At 52.0% G+C, this 16,964-nt stretch overlaps 1 protein-coding gene across 1 annotated transcript; it reads left to right on the plus strand.

The window, feature by feature from the left end:
- Positions 1–2,889: 2,889 nt before the first annotated feature.
- LOC122373027 (nascent polypeptide-associated complex subunit alpha, muscle-specific form-like) lies at positions 2,890–16,458 on the plus strand (the record flags this gene model as incomplete). Its single annotated transcript, XM_043350761.1, has 10 exons — positions 2,890–3,076; positions 4,853–5,122; positions 5,954–6,069; positions 6,568–6,705; positions 7,062–7,178; positions 9,083–9,246; positions 11,881–12,917; positions 14,507–14,968; positions 15,459–15,631; positions 16,331–16,458. Coding segments are annotated over exons 2-10 (2,501 nt in total), but the record flags the coding sequence as incomplete, so codon positions are not given.
- Between the last annotated feature and the right edge of the window lie 506 nt (positions 16,459–16,964).

Below are 16,964 nucleotides of genomic sequence, written 5' to 3' on the forward strand. Positions count from 1 at the left end.
TGAGGTCAAATTTTTAAGTTGACTTTTCAAGGTCAACTTATAGTTCATTCGACGCGTTTTGACAAGAGGAACACGACTCTGGCAAAAGTAATGTCGTGGCTTTTTTGAGTCAGAAGTTATTGCCGAAAAACACTGTTCGTAAAAAACGGCTATTTTTGGAGTTTTTGCCCTCTGGAGGCTAAACCGTTGACCTGAGGTCAAATCTGAGGACATATTGGCGAAAGAGCGTCAAAAGAGCTATCGAATGCGCTTTTCCGCGGCGCTGTAGCTCTATCGGTTCCCGAGTTAGCCGTTGGCAGTTTCCAAAATGTTGAAATAGCCAACATTTTACCTTTGGTGACCTCTGGTAACCTGACCTTTGACCTGACCCAAAAAATGACTGAAGTGTTTTCGTACTTATTTTGGACGCTCTTTTGAATGCCGCTTACCGCGTGTCGCTACGTGACCCAGGAGCCGAGTTAGAAGGGGGGTTTTCAGACACCCCCCCCCCCGGCCCGGCGCGGAAGTCGCGGAGCACCTGCCCGGCGCGGGTTAATTAGATCAAAAGTTATCAGCGAAAACTTTTGACCTGTTTTAGCAAATTTTTTACAATTATACCTCCCAAAAACCCCTAAATATTGACCTAGAGCAACCAAATTTGCACAGGGACGAGGATTTTAAGAGGGCCACCTACCTACCAAATTTGGTATTTCTAGGTGCCATAGGATCCAATCGCGAGGGGGGTCGCATCGACCCCCCCCCCTCTGCCAGGCCGCGTTATGAAAAATGCCCTGCCAGGGCGAGGCGCTGCCCGGATAGGACCTCTTGTGAAGAGGGGCCTCCTATCCAGAGATGGCCTCTTTCCCAGAGACGGTCTCCTTCCAGAGGGGATCCAGAGAGAGTCCTGCCAGAAGGGACCTCTTGTGCAGAGGGAGCCTTCCATCAGGAGAGGGCATAAAGGGTCTCGTTCAAGAGGCCAGAGGGGCCTCCTGACTCCTGCCCAGAAAGGGCCCCTGTGCAGAGGAAGCCTCGGGGTCTCCGGCCCATAAAGGAGCTCCTGCCAGATGGGGCCTCCTGGCTCCTGCCTAGATAGGGCCCTCTGTGCAGAAGGGAGCGTCCCATCCAGAAGGGGCCTCCTAAGCATAAAAGGTCCTCTGCCAGAGGGGACTCCTGCCCATAAAGGGTCTCCTGCCAGAGGGGGCCTCCTGGCTCCTGCCCACAAAGGGCCTCCTGTGCAGAGGGAGTCTCGGGGCCTCCTGCCCATATAGGATCTCCTGCCAGAGGGGGCCTCCTGGCTCCTACCCAGATAGGACATTTTGTGCAGAGGGGGCCTCCTGACTGCTGCCAAGATATGTCCTCTTATGCAGAGAGAGACTCCCATCCAGAGAGGGCCTCCTGCCCAGAAAGGGTCTCCTGCAAGAGGCCAGAGGGGCCCCCTGACTCCGGCCCAGAAAGGGCCCCTAAGTAGAGGAAACCTCGGGGCCTCCTGCCCAGTATAAGATTTCCTGCCAGAGGGGGCCTCCTGCCCAGTATAAGATTTCCTGCCAGAGGGGGCCTCCTGCCCAGTATAAGATTTCCTGCCAGAGGGGGCCTCCTGGCTCCCACCCAGATAGGGCCATCTGTGCAGAAGGGAGCCTCCCATGCAGAAGGGGCCTACTAAGCAGAAAAGGTGTCCTGCCAGAGGGGCCTCCTGCCTATAAAGGCTTTCCTGCCAGAGGGGGCCTCCTGCTCCTGTCCAGAAAGGGCCTCCTGTGAAGAGCGAGCCTCGGGGGCCTCCTGCTCATGAATGATCTCCTGCCAGAGGGGGCCTCTTGATTCCTGCCCAGATAGGGCCTCTTGTGAGAGGTGCCTCAAATCCAGAAGGGGCCTCCTGTGCATAAAAGGTCCCCTGCCAGACGGGGCCTCCTGCCCATCAAGGGTCGCTTACCAGAGGGGGCCTCCTGTGCAGAGGGAGCCTCGGGGGCCTCCTGCCCATGAAGGATCTCCTGCCAGAGGGGGCCTCTTGATTCCTGCCCAGATAGGGCCTCCTGTGAGAAGGTGCCTCACATCCAGAAGGGGCCTCCTGCCCATCAAGGGTCGCCTACCAGAGGGGGCCTCCTGGCCTCTGCCCAGATAGTGCATCTTGTGCAGAATTATAGTAGGTTAGGCAGGAAAGTCAAGTGTAAAAGTACCCTAAGCGGTGCTCAGGGGGCCTCCTAATTATGACCGAGCGGGGGGGGGGGGCCCGGGCCCCAAGGCCCCCCCCCCCCCTTGGGTGCGCCACTGGCCCTTTCGGTCCAATGAGACCATTTCAGAGCCGGGAGGATGATAGGATATAGGGGGAGACATTGGTCTGGGCAGGCACCCTAGTGAGTCGCCGGGGCTGAGTCCGTCCAGAGGACAGGCCACCCAGCCCCAAGGCACTCACTGCACCCGGCTACGGGGTGCGCTCCCTCGGGAGCAGCGGTGCCGCAGCCGCTCCAAGGGAGCAGCCCGCATGAGATAAAGTTGCCTGTCCAGGCCGGAGGGGGGTTGTGGCGTGGAGGAGAAGGATTTCAGTATCCTGAGGATAGAAGCACGGAACGGCGTGCCAACAAGCCCAATGCAACACTACCACCACAAGTCAAAGTGTGATGTCAGCTCGCGTCGCGAAATGGAAATTGGAATAGCGGGCACGGCAGCGGCGTCCGGTGAAACACTGCCTAGGGCGACGGCGAATAGGCTGCTCCCGGGCCCCTAGCTCGGCGCAAATTTCCACCTGTTGGGAGAAGATAGAATCAAATATATCAATATATGAAATGTTTCTTTTCTCGACACCTACGGATTATGTAAATCTGCTGCTCTCTAGCGGCGAAAAGTAGATACTCTGTTTCGGTACATCTCGCTAGATGTCACTTTCTGATTCTTTTGACATTTGTGACGCTTTTAGGCGTTTGTGAAATAGCGTAGTATTTGCGTCGGGGCGGCTGTGTTTATGGTGTAAAATAATGGAAATGTGCAGTTTTTGAATGCATTTTTGCGACTCAGTGTAGTGTTTCTGTGCGAACACATGAAAAGGTCTTGATTGGTACCCCACTAGTTACAGTAATTAGTCCTTTATCTGATATCTCGCTCAAAGGTACGTGTTTTGTTGATGGTGATACCGACTTCAATTTGATTTAAGTCTTGATTGTTTAGTTTCTTTTCTGTGTTTTCTTTCAATTCGAATTCAAATGTCCCCATGAGCCTGATTATTTGTTTATTCAATGGATGGCTGTTTTTTCCTTGATGGGAAAAGTAATGATTTCCCCAGGTCATTTCCTCTTTTTTTGCACCCTTTAAAAACTGGTCAAATAGGCAAAATACGTAACATGACAAGAAAGGGCCCTAGCTCTGTTCGCGCCCCGTTTATTTATCAGCAGGCTGCGACCATGCTGCTGCTTCTTGGCTCCTCATTGGTCGAATTCAAGTGGTCTATTCGTTGAACCAATGAGAGGCCAAGCTGCGCCAGCAATAATTTCCTTATATGGGGAAAACCGACAGCACGCTGATATAAAAACAGCGACCGAACAGGGCCCCTGTTTAAATCAAGTGTCTGCGGCCGCTGTGGCTCTTATGGTAAAAAAGGCGGGGCTTAGCTAACGGGCCAATCAGGATGGCGGCAACAGCTGTCTGTCTTATACGTGATTTTGGCTTGATAGCTAAGCCCCGCCTGATTGCCTGCGGTAGCCGCCATGGCCGCAGACACTTCAACAGGACTGACACATCCTTCCAAGCTTGTTAAGCAACATCATTTATCAATTTTAATGATAATTTTACACAAAAGATTTATATGTAACACCTAACCCCACCAATTGATCCAAGTAAGGTGAGGTTACATTAGGTAGGATAAGGTCAAGTTAGATTAGGTGTTGTTATTTCTGCTTGTAGTGGACCTGCTTTTTATGAGTCAATGATTGTTTGAACCTCCAACCTTAGTAAATGGCATGGTCAGTGGTTTCTAATCATTTTTGGATATTTGTAGAGCAGACATCACACAAAGGTTTTGCAATCATGGGAGAGGCTCTTTACCCAAAGAAACCTAACCTAACCCTCAACCTAAAGCCCTACTTTTGTACCCTCTGAAAACTGGAGTAATTGACGAAATATAAACATGAAAGAAAAGAATACCCTCTTAGTTTGAGAAGTGACGCTACACTGATGTTTGATGCCAGGGTCACAAGGCTACGCTTCCTATTCCATCAACAACAGCAATGCTTACAATACATTTTACACAAAACGTTTACAAGTTTTACCAGGCCACATGCTGAGTCATGTACAGCTAGGTTATGTTCAATAAGGTTAGGTCAGGCTAGTTAAGGTTTTGTTTTTCTGCCTGTAGTTTACCTGGCCCTGTTACACGATCGCTGCCAGCGTGCTGCTATTAAACGTGTCACAGTGGGTTTCCGTGGAGACATTGACAAACTTGTATCTCCATTCTCCAGCACTGCCACAATGCTGTCAAGTGCCAGCCCACTAACTGTGATATCAGAGTGGACGTAGCTGTGTCCAGTGAAACACCACCCGTTTTTTAGTAAATAATTGGATAAGCAATGTTGACACTACACATTTTACTATACATACCTACCCAATGTTGACACTATAACCATTATCAATCTAAGTTGATAAATGGTTTGTGACAACTGACAAATGGTATGTTTTTTTATTCAATTTAGAACTTTGGGTCCAAAAGGGGGATTTCACCGGAAAATGGTTAAATAGCTCTTTCCCTTTCTTTTCTCTCTTTTTTATCTTTTTTCACAAATGAAGTTTTATCTTTTTTCATAAATTAAGCTTGTGAATCAATCCTAGTTCCATGAAAAGCTCACCACTTTCTTAATTCTTTTTAGAACAATATAATGTCTGTCTTTTTCAGGTTCCATAATGGCCGGATAGCCTTCACCGTCCATCACCCTAACCCAGGTTCACCTTTCTGCTGCATCTGCCGGCCTCCCTGCGGCGGGCTCCTCGGCGCCGGAGATGCCGCGCTACTCCCACAAACGGCCGCCGGCGGCCCACACGGCCAGCATCCAGTTTGACGCAGGAGGCGTGTCGGATAGAAAACCGACCGCTGCCAAGTCGGCCGGCACCCTCGGCAAGTGGGGTGTCACCAGCTTCACCTCCATCCGCTCCAGTATCGTCAATGGTGAGTGGCTCCAGGGCGGTGTTTCACGGCAGAGCGCTGCGCGCGTCGGTGCGTTGGGTTTCCATGGAAATATTAACAAACTCCACTCTGATGCTACGCTAGGACGTCATCGTAAAACGCGGGCACCCCAGCGCCAGCACCATCAGCACGCTAGCAGCATTCGCACTCAAACCTCTGTTCTCTCTGTACTTGGTTCCTCAGGATCTCTGTTCCAAACGCGACCATCATAAGCTAACGGATCGCACGCAACGTCATTCGAGTGACGTCAGGGCCAGGGGTATGCCTCAGCTCTCAGCGCGCTGCAGCGCGCGCAGCGTCGGGCAGTGAAACAGGGCCCAGACAGCAATTTCGCTCCGATCCCAAGCGGGTTACCCCAGGTTTTCCCCAGGTGACTGCCCAGGAAATCCCAGTCTTTTGCTCGGGAATTGAGACGAATTGTTGGGGATCTCCCAATTGTTTCTTGAACGATCCCCTAGTGTTCCCCAACCGATCGGCTAGAACATCCCGAGCGACCCCAATCCTACAATAGCGTTTCAGTACAGCAAAAGGCACGATCCCGACCAGGGTATCCCCGGCCCGCCATGGCCCTGTGTTTGTACAAGTGGCGCATTTACTAGAGCCTCTTAAAGTTTTTTGTTTAAGGATCTATTATAGCTTCCCTGAGACGACTTTGTGTAGCGATTCGCTAAAAGGAGTAAGGACTGTCCTGTGAAGACTTACCGTACCAACTCACGTGCTCTCTCTCTCTCTCTCTCTCTCTCTCTCTCTCTCTCTCTCTCTCTCTCTCTCTCTCTCTCTCTCTCTCTCTCTCTCTCCCTCCCTCCCCCGCAGGCTCCACCCACGATGGCACTTCGTCAGACGCCCGGGCCGGCCGCTCACCGGCGGCTCCACCGGCCGATCCGTTCTCGTTCGAGAGCAACACACCCGGCGCAGCGCCAGTGAGAAAGGTGAGAACCATCTGTGGTCTCTGTTGAGAACTCTAAGGCCTGGCTACTCTATGCGTTTTCTGCGTACGTTTTTGCGGGTTTGCATTTTTTGCGTAACATCGTTAACAGTTTGAAATAAAATGAATTTTGCATAAGTTATATACAAAAGTTAATATAACTCTTATATTAACTAAAATTTAAGGTGAAAACATCACACAAAAAACGTAGCAAAACATACAAGGCCGCAAAAACGCATGCAGAAAACGCATAGTGTAGCCAGGCCTTTAGTCCCGGTGAATTGAAATGAATTTTGTGAAAGCACTGTCCATGCGGAATTTGAGAATGATGTCTAGTCTCCGATGATATATCTTGGTTGTATGGCAACAGTCATCCTGTCGAGATTGAGACCCCCTGTCGTAATTCCAAGCGTAATTTTTGCGCCATGCTTTCCATCCGTTGTACGATGTCAAGCCTGCTGCTCCCTTTGACAATATGCTCTCTTAACCCATGTTGTTTCAGGTGAAGAAGTTTTTCAAGTCGCGCAATGCGCCCCCCTCCACTGGTCCAGCTGCCACGGACGCGCGCCGTCAGCTGCCCATTACCCGCCCGGTGCCGCAGCCGCCGGCGCCGCCCCCTGCCGCCCTCCATGACGACAAGGTGGGTGCCGAGGGTCGCGGGTTCGATTCTGGTCGCGCTCTCTGTAATGAAAAGGTGGCGTCCTGTCTAAAGGCATGATCCACAGCGAACTGAATAGGTACATTTACCGCCGATCATGTTTGCATTCGCTAGCTCTGTCTGTCTACTATAATCTGCTGTTCGTTCAAACAGTATCTCTGTAATTGTGACACTTCTTTTTATTACACATATGCAATATGCCTTGCCGATTCTCACATTGTCACACCATTGTCTCACGTCTTCATGCCGTTACCTCTGGTTTGCCTCACTCGCGTCCTGCTTTTGTCTTACTCATGTGTCTCGCCTCACGCCTGGCTCACCCGTGTCTCTCTCGCCAGGATGAGCTGGAGAGTAAGAAGTTCTTCAGTTCTCCGGCCCTGCCACAGCCTCTGAGGGATACCACGACTAACCGGGCCAACTCCCTGAGCCCCAGGGAGCCCCCGGCAGCGCCGCAGGTGAGCCTGCTACACACCCGACAGTGTACAGTACAGTACATAATACACCCACGGTACACTATAGGATACCACTACTAACCGGGCCAATCCTCTGAGTCCCAGGGAGCCACCGGCCGCGCCGCAGGTGAGCCTGCTACACACCCGACAGTGTACAGTACAGTACATAATACACCCACGGTACACTATAGGATACGACTACTAACCGGGCCAACTCTGAGTTACAGTACAGTACATAATACACCCAGTGGTACACTATAGGATACCACTACTAATCGGGCCAACAGGGAGCCACCGGCCGCGCCGCAGGTCAGTTAACACGCGCAGTGGATGGTTTGCAAGAACTAAGCCCAGTGGAAGGGGGGGGGGGGCGGCGAATGTCGCCCCCTTAAGATCTCGGCTCCTGTAGAAGCTAAAAAAAAAAAGAAATTTGGAGGGTAGGTGGGGGTGGTGGGGAACTCTATTGTGTGTTAATTTCATGACCCCAGGTCAGTGTCTTCAAGCTCTCTCTCTCTCTCTCTCTCTCTCTCTCTCTCTCTCTCTCTCTCTCTCTCTCTCTCTCTCTCTCTCTCTCTCTCTCTCTCTCTCTCTCTCTCTCTCTCTCTCTCTCTCTCTCTCTCTCTCTCTCTCTCTCTCTCCCCCTCACTCTCCCCCTCTAATCCGCGACAGCGACAGATTCCGGCTAGCCTTCCCAGTAATATACCACCTACCCCTCCCCTTGCCCCACCCACTTCTTCATTGGGTATGACTCTACCCACTATGTCAGCTTGAACACCAATGTTTTGCTGACACCCAAAGACCTACATTCGTCATAACCGTTACTTGGTCAGCGTTCTGAGTTGGTATTGGTTGTCAGCGTGTTTCTCATCTAGCATGTCGGCTTACATTGAGCTGAACACGTGACGGCTTTGGACGCGTCAGTATTTTGGTCACTTGACAGAAGTATGTCATGACAATCGCAGGAACACGTGACGGCTTTGGAGGTGTCAGTATTTTGGTCACTTGACAGAAGTATGTCATGACAATCGCAGGTTGAAATGTCATGTAGGTATGACGTCATAAGGCTCGACTCGTTTTCTTTTGTTACCTACGTGAACACCTCCCGACAAAACTTCAACTGATACATATCTTGCTAGCTTGACTGTCTTTCTTGTCCTGCTACATGACTTTTTGCCCTCGTAACGTGATTCATGAATCTGATTGATGAATGATGTCATATCATTTACCGTGCCTGGTATGTCATACGTGCTGTTGCACAGGCTGCTGTGTCTTGCTTATTTATCTTACGAAAAATTCATGTCTCACGAATCTTAACAGTATTTACCAGGCGTTTCTCATATTGCGACTGTAATTCACCTAGCATGTCTCACCCACCATGATTTACCCGTTACTTCTTACCTGTCAAGTTTCATCACTCACCATAGGTACAGCCCTCTGCAAACTGCGTGGTAGGTATTCTTTTTTCGACAAAACCGAGAATAACGCGAATACTATGCCATCGGTCACTTGGAAATCGTAACAGTATGACGCGCGAGACTTACCTTAGATTGACATTATCATCGTGTTCATTTTCTATCCAGTTTGGCAACAAAATCCAAAAGTTTATATTTGCCCCAAAACAGACTTTTGCATTTTGTTGCCACACAAGGCGTATACTTTGTCTAGTGATGGACCTAATCGAAGAGTGGAGCATGGCGCATCTATTTGCACTGAGTTCCGACCGACTGATAACATAGCCTTTGAGTTATCACCGGTTTTGTCGAAAAAAGATTACCTACCACGCAGTCTGCTGAGGGCTGTACCTGACATATTTACAACACCATACTGTGTGTCGTTCATGTATTTTATATGTCTCATCATGCATAGGTACTATGCCCTACTATGACCCGCCTTACCTCTCTCCCCAGGCGCCTCGTATGCCCCCTCTGAAGCTGCGCATCTCTCGTGACAAGGACACGGGTGACCTGACGGCGGTCAGCGGGTCACCACCAGATGGCAGTGGCGGTGGCGGCGCCAGGAGGCGGCGCCCGCCCGCCGCGCCGGCGCCACCGCAGCCGACCAAGGCGGCCAGGTGAGGATGGGATTCGATAAAGTTTGGGGGGACTGGCGGAGAAGGATAATTAGGGCTGGGCAGCGAAGGCGATTGGGGATAGGATTGGGAGACTAGTGAACTGGGAAGGAGCTGGATATGTTTGGGGAGTAGGAGGGTGAAATCGAATATCGTGGATCTAATTGTTTAGATGAGGTGATTTGATCAAAACGCTTGGGAGGGTGGGGAAGATATGGCATTGGAAGAGTTGATGGGGACGTGACAACGAAAAAAGGAAATTAAACCTAACTTAAGCCAGTGAATAGGGGTGATATGCTTGGAATTTTCATGGACCTTATTGTCTGAAGAGGGCTCCAAGATACCAGTAATCCAGAATTGGAGGATCAAAAGCATGCGATAGCATGCTTTTGCATCGGGAAATTCCCATTGGTGGGTCGCTGAAGAAAAGTTCGGCCAGCGGCCAAGCCTGTTTGTCAGTATGTGAGTGAGTATGTGAGTGAGTTTGTCCAAGCCTTTTTGGACCTGGAGTCAAAATGGGTGGACCGATCGGGACGAAAGTGGGACCGTTCGACTCGTCTCCGGCGAGGTAAACTTTTGGTACTGGCCTCGGTTCGCTCAGTGCTTCGTGGCACATGCTATTCCGCTTCAAAGTTTCGGTGACACGAATTTTTTTTGTCAAGGCTACAGGTCAACCCGAGGTCACGGACAAAGCCACACTGGCGGGACACATCGGTAACACCTTGAACCAGTTTCCAGGGGGGTCACCGTCTGCGAGGGGTGCAGGCTGCACGTGCTGGGGGCGGAAAACCGTTTTGACGTGAGGTCCTCTGGCTCAAAGAAATTTTGAGCTATCAACCTCAAAATCGGTTCAATGGTAGTCTCAGGCAAGGCCTCCAAAATAGTGCACATTTGGTTGAGCTAAACTCTGTGGTGCATGAGCTAGGTACGTGCAAGCCGATTGCACCCCTTCGTGCGTTGCCACGCCTGCAGGGTAAACGGCCGCTCTAACTGGTTCAAAACTTGCAGGTCATAAGAAGAATACATTGAGTCGTAACATTCCGGCGAGATAATATCCCAGGGGTGCAAGCTGCGCGTGCGGGGGGCGGATAACGGTTTTGACTAGGGATCCTCTGATCCCGGGAAACGTCGATCTAGCGACACAAAAGTCGGTACACTGATAGAACTAGACACACGCTACATGATGTTATGAAAATGACTGCACTGGGGTGCCTGGGACATGAACTATGCACGTGCAGTTAATTCATACCATACTGTAGGAAGATATCCGCACCAATCTCACGTGCTTCGAAGCATTTTTGGGATGTTTCGTTTGGTTTCAGGTTCAGTCCAAGTTCAGTCTGGGTTTCGGTGGTTTGGCCCGGTGTGTGCCCTCAGTACCGTTCCTCCAATTCTGGCCCAAGGCAACGCAAGAGCGCTGCCGGCATCTAGTATGTAGACGTTAAGGGTCGATCAATAGGTATGTGAACGTGACATTATCCAGAATTGGAGGATCAAAAGCATGCGATAGCATGCTTTTGCATCCGGAAATTCCCATTGGTGGGTCGCTGAAGAAAAGTTCGGCCAAGCCTGTTTGTCAGTATGTGAGTGAGTATGTGAGTATGTGAGTGAGTTTGTCCAAGCTTTTTTGGACCTGGAGTCAAAACGGGTGGACCGATCGGGACGAAAGTTCGACTCGTCTCCGGCGAGGTAAACTTTTGGTACTGGCCTCGGTTCGCTCAGTGCTTCGTGGCACATGCTATTCCGCTTCAAAGTTTCGGTGACACGAATTTTTTTGTCAAGGCTACAGGTCAACCCGAGGTCACGGACAAAGCCACACTGGCGGGACACATCGGTAACACCTTGAACCAGTTTCCAGGGGGGTCACCGTCTGCGAGGGGTGCAGGCTGCACGTGCTGGGGGCGGAAAACCGTTTTGACGTGAGGTCCTCTGGCTCAAAGAAATTTTGAGCTATCAACCTCAAAATCGGTTCAATGGTAGTCTCAGGCAAGGCCTCCAAAATAGTGCACATTTGGTTGAGCTAAACTCTGTGGTGCATGAGCTATGTACATACGTGCAAGCCGATTGCACCCCTTCGTGCGTTGCCACGCCTGCAGGGTAAACGGCCGCTCTAAATGGTTCAAAACTTGCAGGTCATAAGAAGAATACATTGAGTCATAACATTCCGGCGAGATAATATCCGAGGGGTGCAAGCTGCGCGTGCGGGGGGCGGATAACGGTTTTGACTAGGGATCCTCTGATCCCGGGAAACGTCGATCTAGCGACACAAAAGTCGGAACACTGATAGAACTAGACACACGCTACATGATGTTACGAAAATGACTGCACTGGGGTGCCTGGGACATGAACTATGCACGTGCAGTTAATTCATACCATACTGTAGGTAGATATCCGCACCAATCTCACGTGCTTCGAAGCATTTTTGGGATGTTTCGTTTGGTTTCAGGTTCAGTCCAAGCTCAGTCTGGGTTTCGGTGGTTTGGCCCGGTGTGTGCCCACAGTACCGTTCCTCCAATTCTGGCCCAAGGCAACGCAAGAGCGCTGCCGGCATCTGCAACGCACACGTTAGTTATACGCTGTGTTTCCACTCGCCCCCTGACATCCGTCCAACACCCACCCACCCGCCTTTCCCCTCAGGTACAAATCGCCTCCCCCGCCTCGCGTCGTCTCTCCGGACCCTCCGTCGCCGGCGGCAGACCCCGCTCCACCTGCCGCCACTGGCGACGAGGATGAGATCGGCGGCCGACCGGTGCGACGCACCAGACGCGCCGCGGCGGTGGAGGCGCGGCAGAAAGTGGCCAAGTCGGTCTATGTGGAGGAGGAGGATGAGGAGCTTGTTGCGCTGCCAGTGAGAGGGAGGAGAGGACAGAAGCGGCGGCCGTCGTCCGGGGACTTGTCCTCCGCGCCCGCCCCTGCTGTTACGGCTACTGCGCCGGCTACAGTGCCAGAGCTGGAGCCTGTTGTGGAGGATACCACGCCAGTTTCAGACCCAGCTCCTCCTCCAGTGGAGTCCCATGTCTCAGGTGCGGAGGTTCCCCCGAATGGTGTGGAGTCTCCCGAAGCGGAGGTGCCCCCGTCGGAGCCCTCTCCTCCGCCGCCTCCGACGCCACCTTCACCGCCATCGCCGCCTCCGACGCAGCCGATAACTCGAGAGACACGGAGGCAAGGTGTGACTACGAAGCCCGCGGCTGCTCCGTCGCCAACCAAAATGCCAGTTCTGACGCCAGCGCCAACCCTGGTCCAGCACCCGGCACCGACGGGTACAACATTGGCTTCCACAGCTGTGACAGCGGTGGCTTCGGCCGCTCCAGCGGCTGTAGAGACGAAGCGTCCTGAAGTCCCAGCGCCGCCGGTAACGGGATATCAGCCGCCTCAAGCCGCGCCACAACCAGAGGTGCGGCAAACTCGGTCTTCTTCTCAACCTACAACCCAACCTACAACTCTGCTACCTAACCCGACTCCCAGCCCTGCCGCTGCTCCGGCAGCGCCGCCAGCTCCCGTACCTGCAATCAGTGATCAGGGCTCCGAGCCGGTGAATCTGAGCACCAGACAACCCGCTGCTGACCTGGAGAGGGAGCTGAGCAACCTGTTCGGGGAGACACCGACTCCGGCTCCTGTGGCGGCCCCGGCGGCCCCGGCAGCAGAGGAGCCCACATCGAGAGTGTACAGAAAAGGTGAGCAGGTGGGGGAATCTGGTGAGAATGAGAAGGGAGTGTGTGAGGCTGGATGAGAGTTAGAGAAAAGTGGGAGGAGGGGGGGGTCTGTTTGCGTGTGTGTGCGTGTGTGAGATCAGAGTAGCAGGGGAAGAATCTGTGTAAGGTAAAGTTTTTAGAGTTACAGGGGAACAGGACGTCTCCCTCTGTGGAAGGTTGCATGAAGTTAGGGCTTTCAGGGGGATTAAGTACACCGGTGTAGGATTGTGTGGGATGGCATAGCTTATTGGCTTAGGCCCGCCAGGTTTCAGTGGAGGTCTATCACTGTCCAGTGTCCAGTGAAGGCCCGTCAGGGGCCATTTAGGCCCACTGAGGTCCATCAGGGGCCGGTGTAGTCTTATCGGGGGCCGGCGTTGGCCCATCAGGGGCCATGATGGACCCACGCCGGCCTCTGACAGCCCCTCGGCACCTAAGGACCCTTGACTGGCCAACGCCCAGTCTCCTGATTATCATACGCCGGCGTTTGACACCCCACGTCGGCATTGATCCGTGTTATGAGGCTACGTCCTTTTAGTCGAAATTACACCGTAAATAGTATAGAGAAATCATGGTTATACGGTGTGGTTAATGACAAACAGTCATCACAGATAAATGTCACCCCAAACTTGGCCCAAAACACCATGAAACCGGAAGGAAACCTTGCTCTAAGCCAAAAGTCAATAAGAAGCCATACGAAATAGCCGTGATCCCTCTCCTTTTCGTCACGAGCGCCGGGCCAATCAGCGTTAAGCAATGCTGAACGTCTATTGGTCGGTACGTGCTAGCTCATGGACGGTGATCGCGGAAACAGAAAGTGTCGACAGTCGTGCACGGTGGACACACTTGCTGACAAAAAGCCGGGGCGTACCCCTGGGTGAGAGTTATAGTGTTAATGTGAGCATTAGGACTGTGAGTGTGTGTGGGAAAAGAGTGGGATGTGTGGAAGACAGACGTGTGCTAGAATGAAGATTTTAGTGGTGAAGGTTATAGTACCTAGGGAAGTGACAGTTGATGTGCGATTATGTGAGGCGATAATGGCAGGATTTTAGATCTGAGTAGATGACGTTGTGTGATTGAGCTGGCAGACCTTAAGCGATCTCAATATTCATGGACTTGGTCTGCCTAAAGGCTGAAACAGAGTCTTTCCGCGTTCAGGAAATCGCATGCGAGAGCCTTTTCAAATACATTGTAATTCTTCTCGCATCAATCGCTTGCGGGAGGTGCGTGCGATTGATGCGAGCGTGCTTCCATGTATGTATTTGAATAGGCTCTCGCATGCGATTTCCTGACTGCGGAAAGAGTATGTTTCAGGCTTAAAGCCGATTACTAAAACTCAAAGCTGTCAACACTGCTAAGTAAGCTGCTGTGTACCCTAATTGTCATATAGCGTACATGAAGAGATTATACACAGTGGTGTTTGATCCTGTGGATCATCCTACGCGGTTACGGGTATTTTATGAAACAGTCGATGCTCCCGTATATGATCGGTTATCTAGCGTTTGCTCACCCCCCCCCCTCTCTCTCTCTCTCTCTCTCTCTCTCTCTCTCCCTCTCTCCCGTCTCTCTCACAGGCATCAAGGACCTGGGCCGGTACCAGCGAACGCAGGAGACGCGCGCCTCCCCTGCTGCACCTGCGGTCAGCGGTCCCAACAGTCCACAGCCGTACAAGGATCTCGAGCGCCAACTGGAGCTAATGGAGTCTGGCCGGGCTGCTCCCGGCTCCGTCTCTACCCCGGCCAGTGTCATTGGTTCAGACAGCGGGGTCGGTGGTTCGTCTCAGGAGTCCGACTCAGTACCGCCTCTGGCTAGAGCGAGCACTGAGCCCGTGTTAGCCCCCAGCGGGAGGTCCGTCGTCCCCACCACCGCGGCTGCTGCTACAGAGAAGGCGGCTCCGTCCGAGCCCAAGAAGGGGTCCATTTTCAAGACTCGGGCCGGGCAGGGCCGGGCGGCCCGCGCGAGGTATAATCACAGATGGACCGATGATAAAGACGAGGCGGCGCCGCCGGCTGCCGCTGCACCAGCGCAGAACAACGGTGAGTGCCGCCCCGCTGAGGGGACGGACATTATTGTCGTAGGTATGAACATAAACGTGTTTTGTTAGCTCCCCTTTGGCGCACGTCCCTCTTTCTATCTGTTCCGTTCCGTTTATTGAATATAATTTGGGATCACACATTTGGATTTGGGATCTGTGATTTAACTCACGGCACTGGATTTCACATGTTTAACGCACTCTTGGTATGCATTTACGATGCCTCATCCATCACGTCGAATCTGGATTTCACTTTCGCGGATAGACTCCCAACCCCCAACACCTATTACACCCCACTTACTCCCCTCTTCTCTCAGATACCCCTCTGCTGAGTTTCAGCCTGCATTTGACAAGCGTATCATTATCCCCTCTGACATCTTTTCATGCCCTTCAGACACCCCCAGCTACACCAGCTCAGGATTTCACACACTCTCTGAAAGACTCGTGAAAAACTCTATCATTAACTCTCCTATTGCACCCCTTCTCTCCATCAGACGCCCCGTCGGCGGCGTCGGCGCTGGACTTTACAGACGACACCCCGCCGCCCTCCGGTCCGGGAGGTGGACTGAACAGCCGTCTGACTCGAGTCAGCACTTGGCACGGGGCGGATCCCAACAGCAGCCAGCAGCCGGTGACTAGCGTTCGGGTGGACAGGAATGCCAAGGAGGTGAGTACGGAAGGGGGGGGGGGGAGACTAATTGCTGTCCACCCGCACTGGCTTGGTTGGTTGCGTCTCCGCTCTCGCACCAGTCCTCCGTGACGGTCGGAAGACCACCCCAATCCATGGTTGGTTCCACTGGATTGCCTGAAACACAAAAACAATGCATCTGTACTTTTTTATCTATACGAAGTCTAAGCCACCAGCATCCAGTTCGATGTCTCCCGGACGGTGAAGATTCTACGCCGTCCGGCCAATCACGTTCCATAACTGCAGCCGAGCCCCCGCTGACCTTGGACGGGATTGGCCGGACGACGTAGAATCTTCGTTGTCCGAGAGACATTGAACGCGGGGTAATATAAGAGCGTGAGAGGAGAGATAAGAAACCGGCTGTGTAGGGGGGAGGTAGATGGGTGAATGAAATTAGGGAAAGATGACAAATGTAGTGACGGAGGAGAGAAATTAACGGAGGAAGGGAAGAAGAAAGCAACTCATTTGTCAGACTTACTCACACTTCAGATGAGTGAAGTGCATAGTTAAACACTTGTTTTTCGTCGTCTTCTAGTCACCAGGATTTGTACATCACCTGCTTAGCTAGATACAGCAAATACACGGCAGTTCTATTGTGATACTGTGTCACCAATTTCTGACGTTATCCCCGATAAACCCTACTAAATCCACCCTCCGCTCCCTCTTATGTATCTCCAGTATTACACCGTGATCAAGAACGTGAAGAAGGCGTATCAGATCCAGGAGTTTGGCGAGTTCCAGGAGTATAACGACGACATCGACTATATCATGGACGCTCTTCAGCCCACCAACAGCTTATCGACAAGGTGGGTGTTTCGTGATCTTTCGTCTTATCTTGCGTGGGTGTTTGGTGATCTTTCGTCTTATCTTGCGTGGGTGTTTCGTGATCTTTCGTCTTATCCTGCGTGGGTGTTTCGTGATCTTTCGTCTTATCTTGCGTGGGTGTTTCGTGATCTTTCGTCCTATCTTGCGTGGGTGTTTCGTGATCTTTCGTCTTATCTTGCGTGGGTGTTTCGTGATCTGTCGTCTTATCCTGCGTGGGTGTTTCGTGATCTTCGTCTTATCTTGCGTGGGTGTTTCGTGATCTTTCGTCCTATCTTGCGTGGGTGTTTCGTGATCTTTCGTCTTATCTTGCGTGGGTGTTTCGTGATCTGTCGTCTTATCTTGCGACTGCAGCGTGCGCGACTCGCGGCTCCCGATTCCGAAGTTGTTTATATCAAGCTTGGCGGAATTCAAGCGAGACAGGAACAATCTCATTTGGCGAAACAGCTGACACGCTGTGACGTCACGCAATTTACGTTACCGTACAGTG

The sequence above is a fragment of the Amphibalanus amphitrite genome, unplaced genomic scaffold, assembly GCF_019059575.1.
Source record: "Amphibalanus amphitrite isolate SeventyFive unplaced genomic scaffold, NRLGWU_Aamphi_draft 001433F_arrow, whole genome shotgun sequence".
Lineage (NCBI taxonomy): Eukaryota > Metazoa > Arthropoda > Thecostraca > Balanomorpha > Balanidae > Amphibalanus > Amphibalanus amphitrite.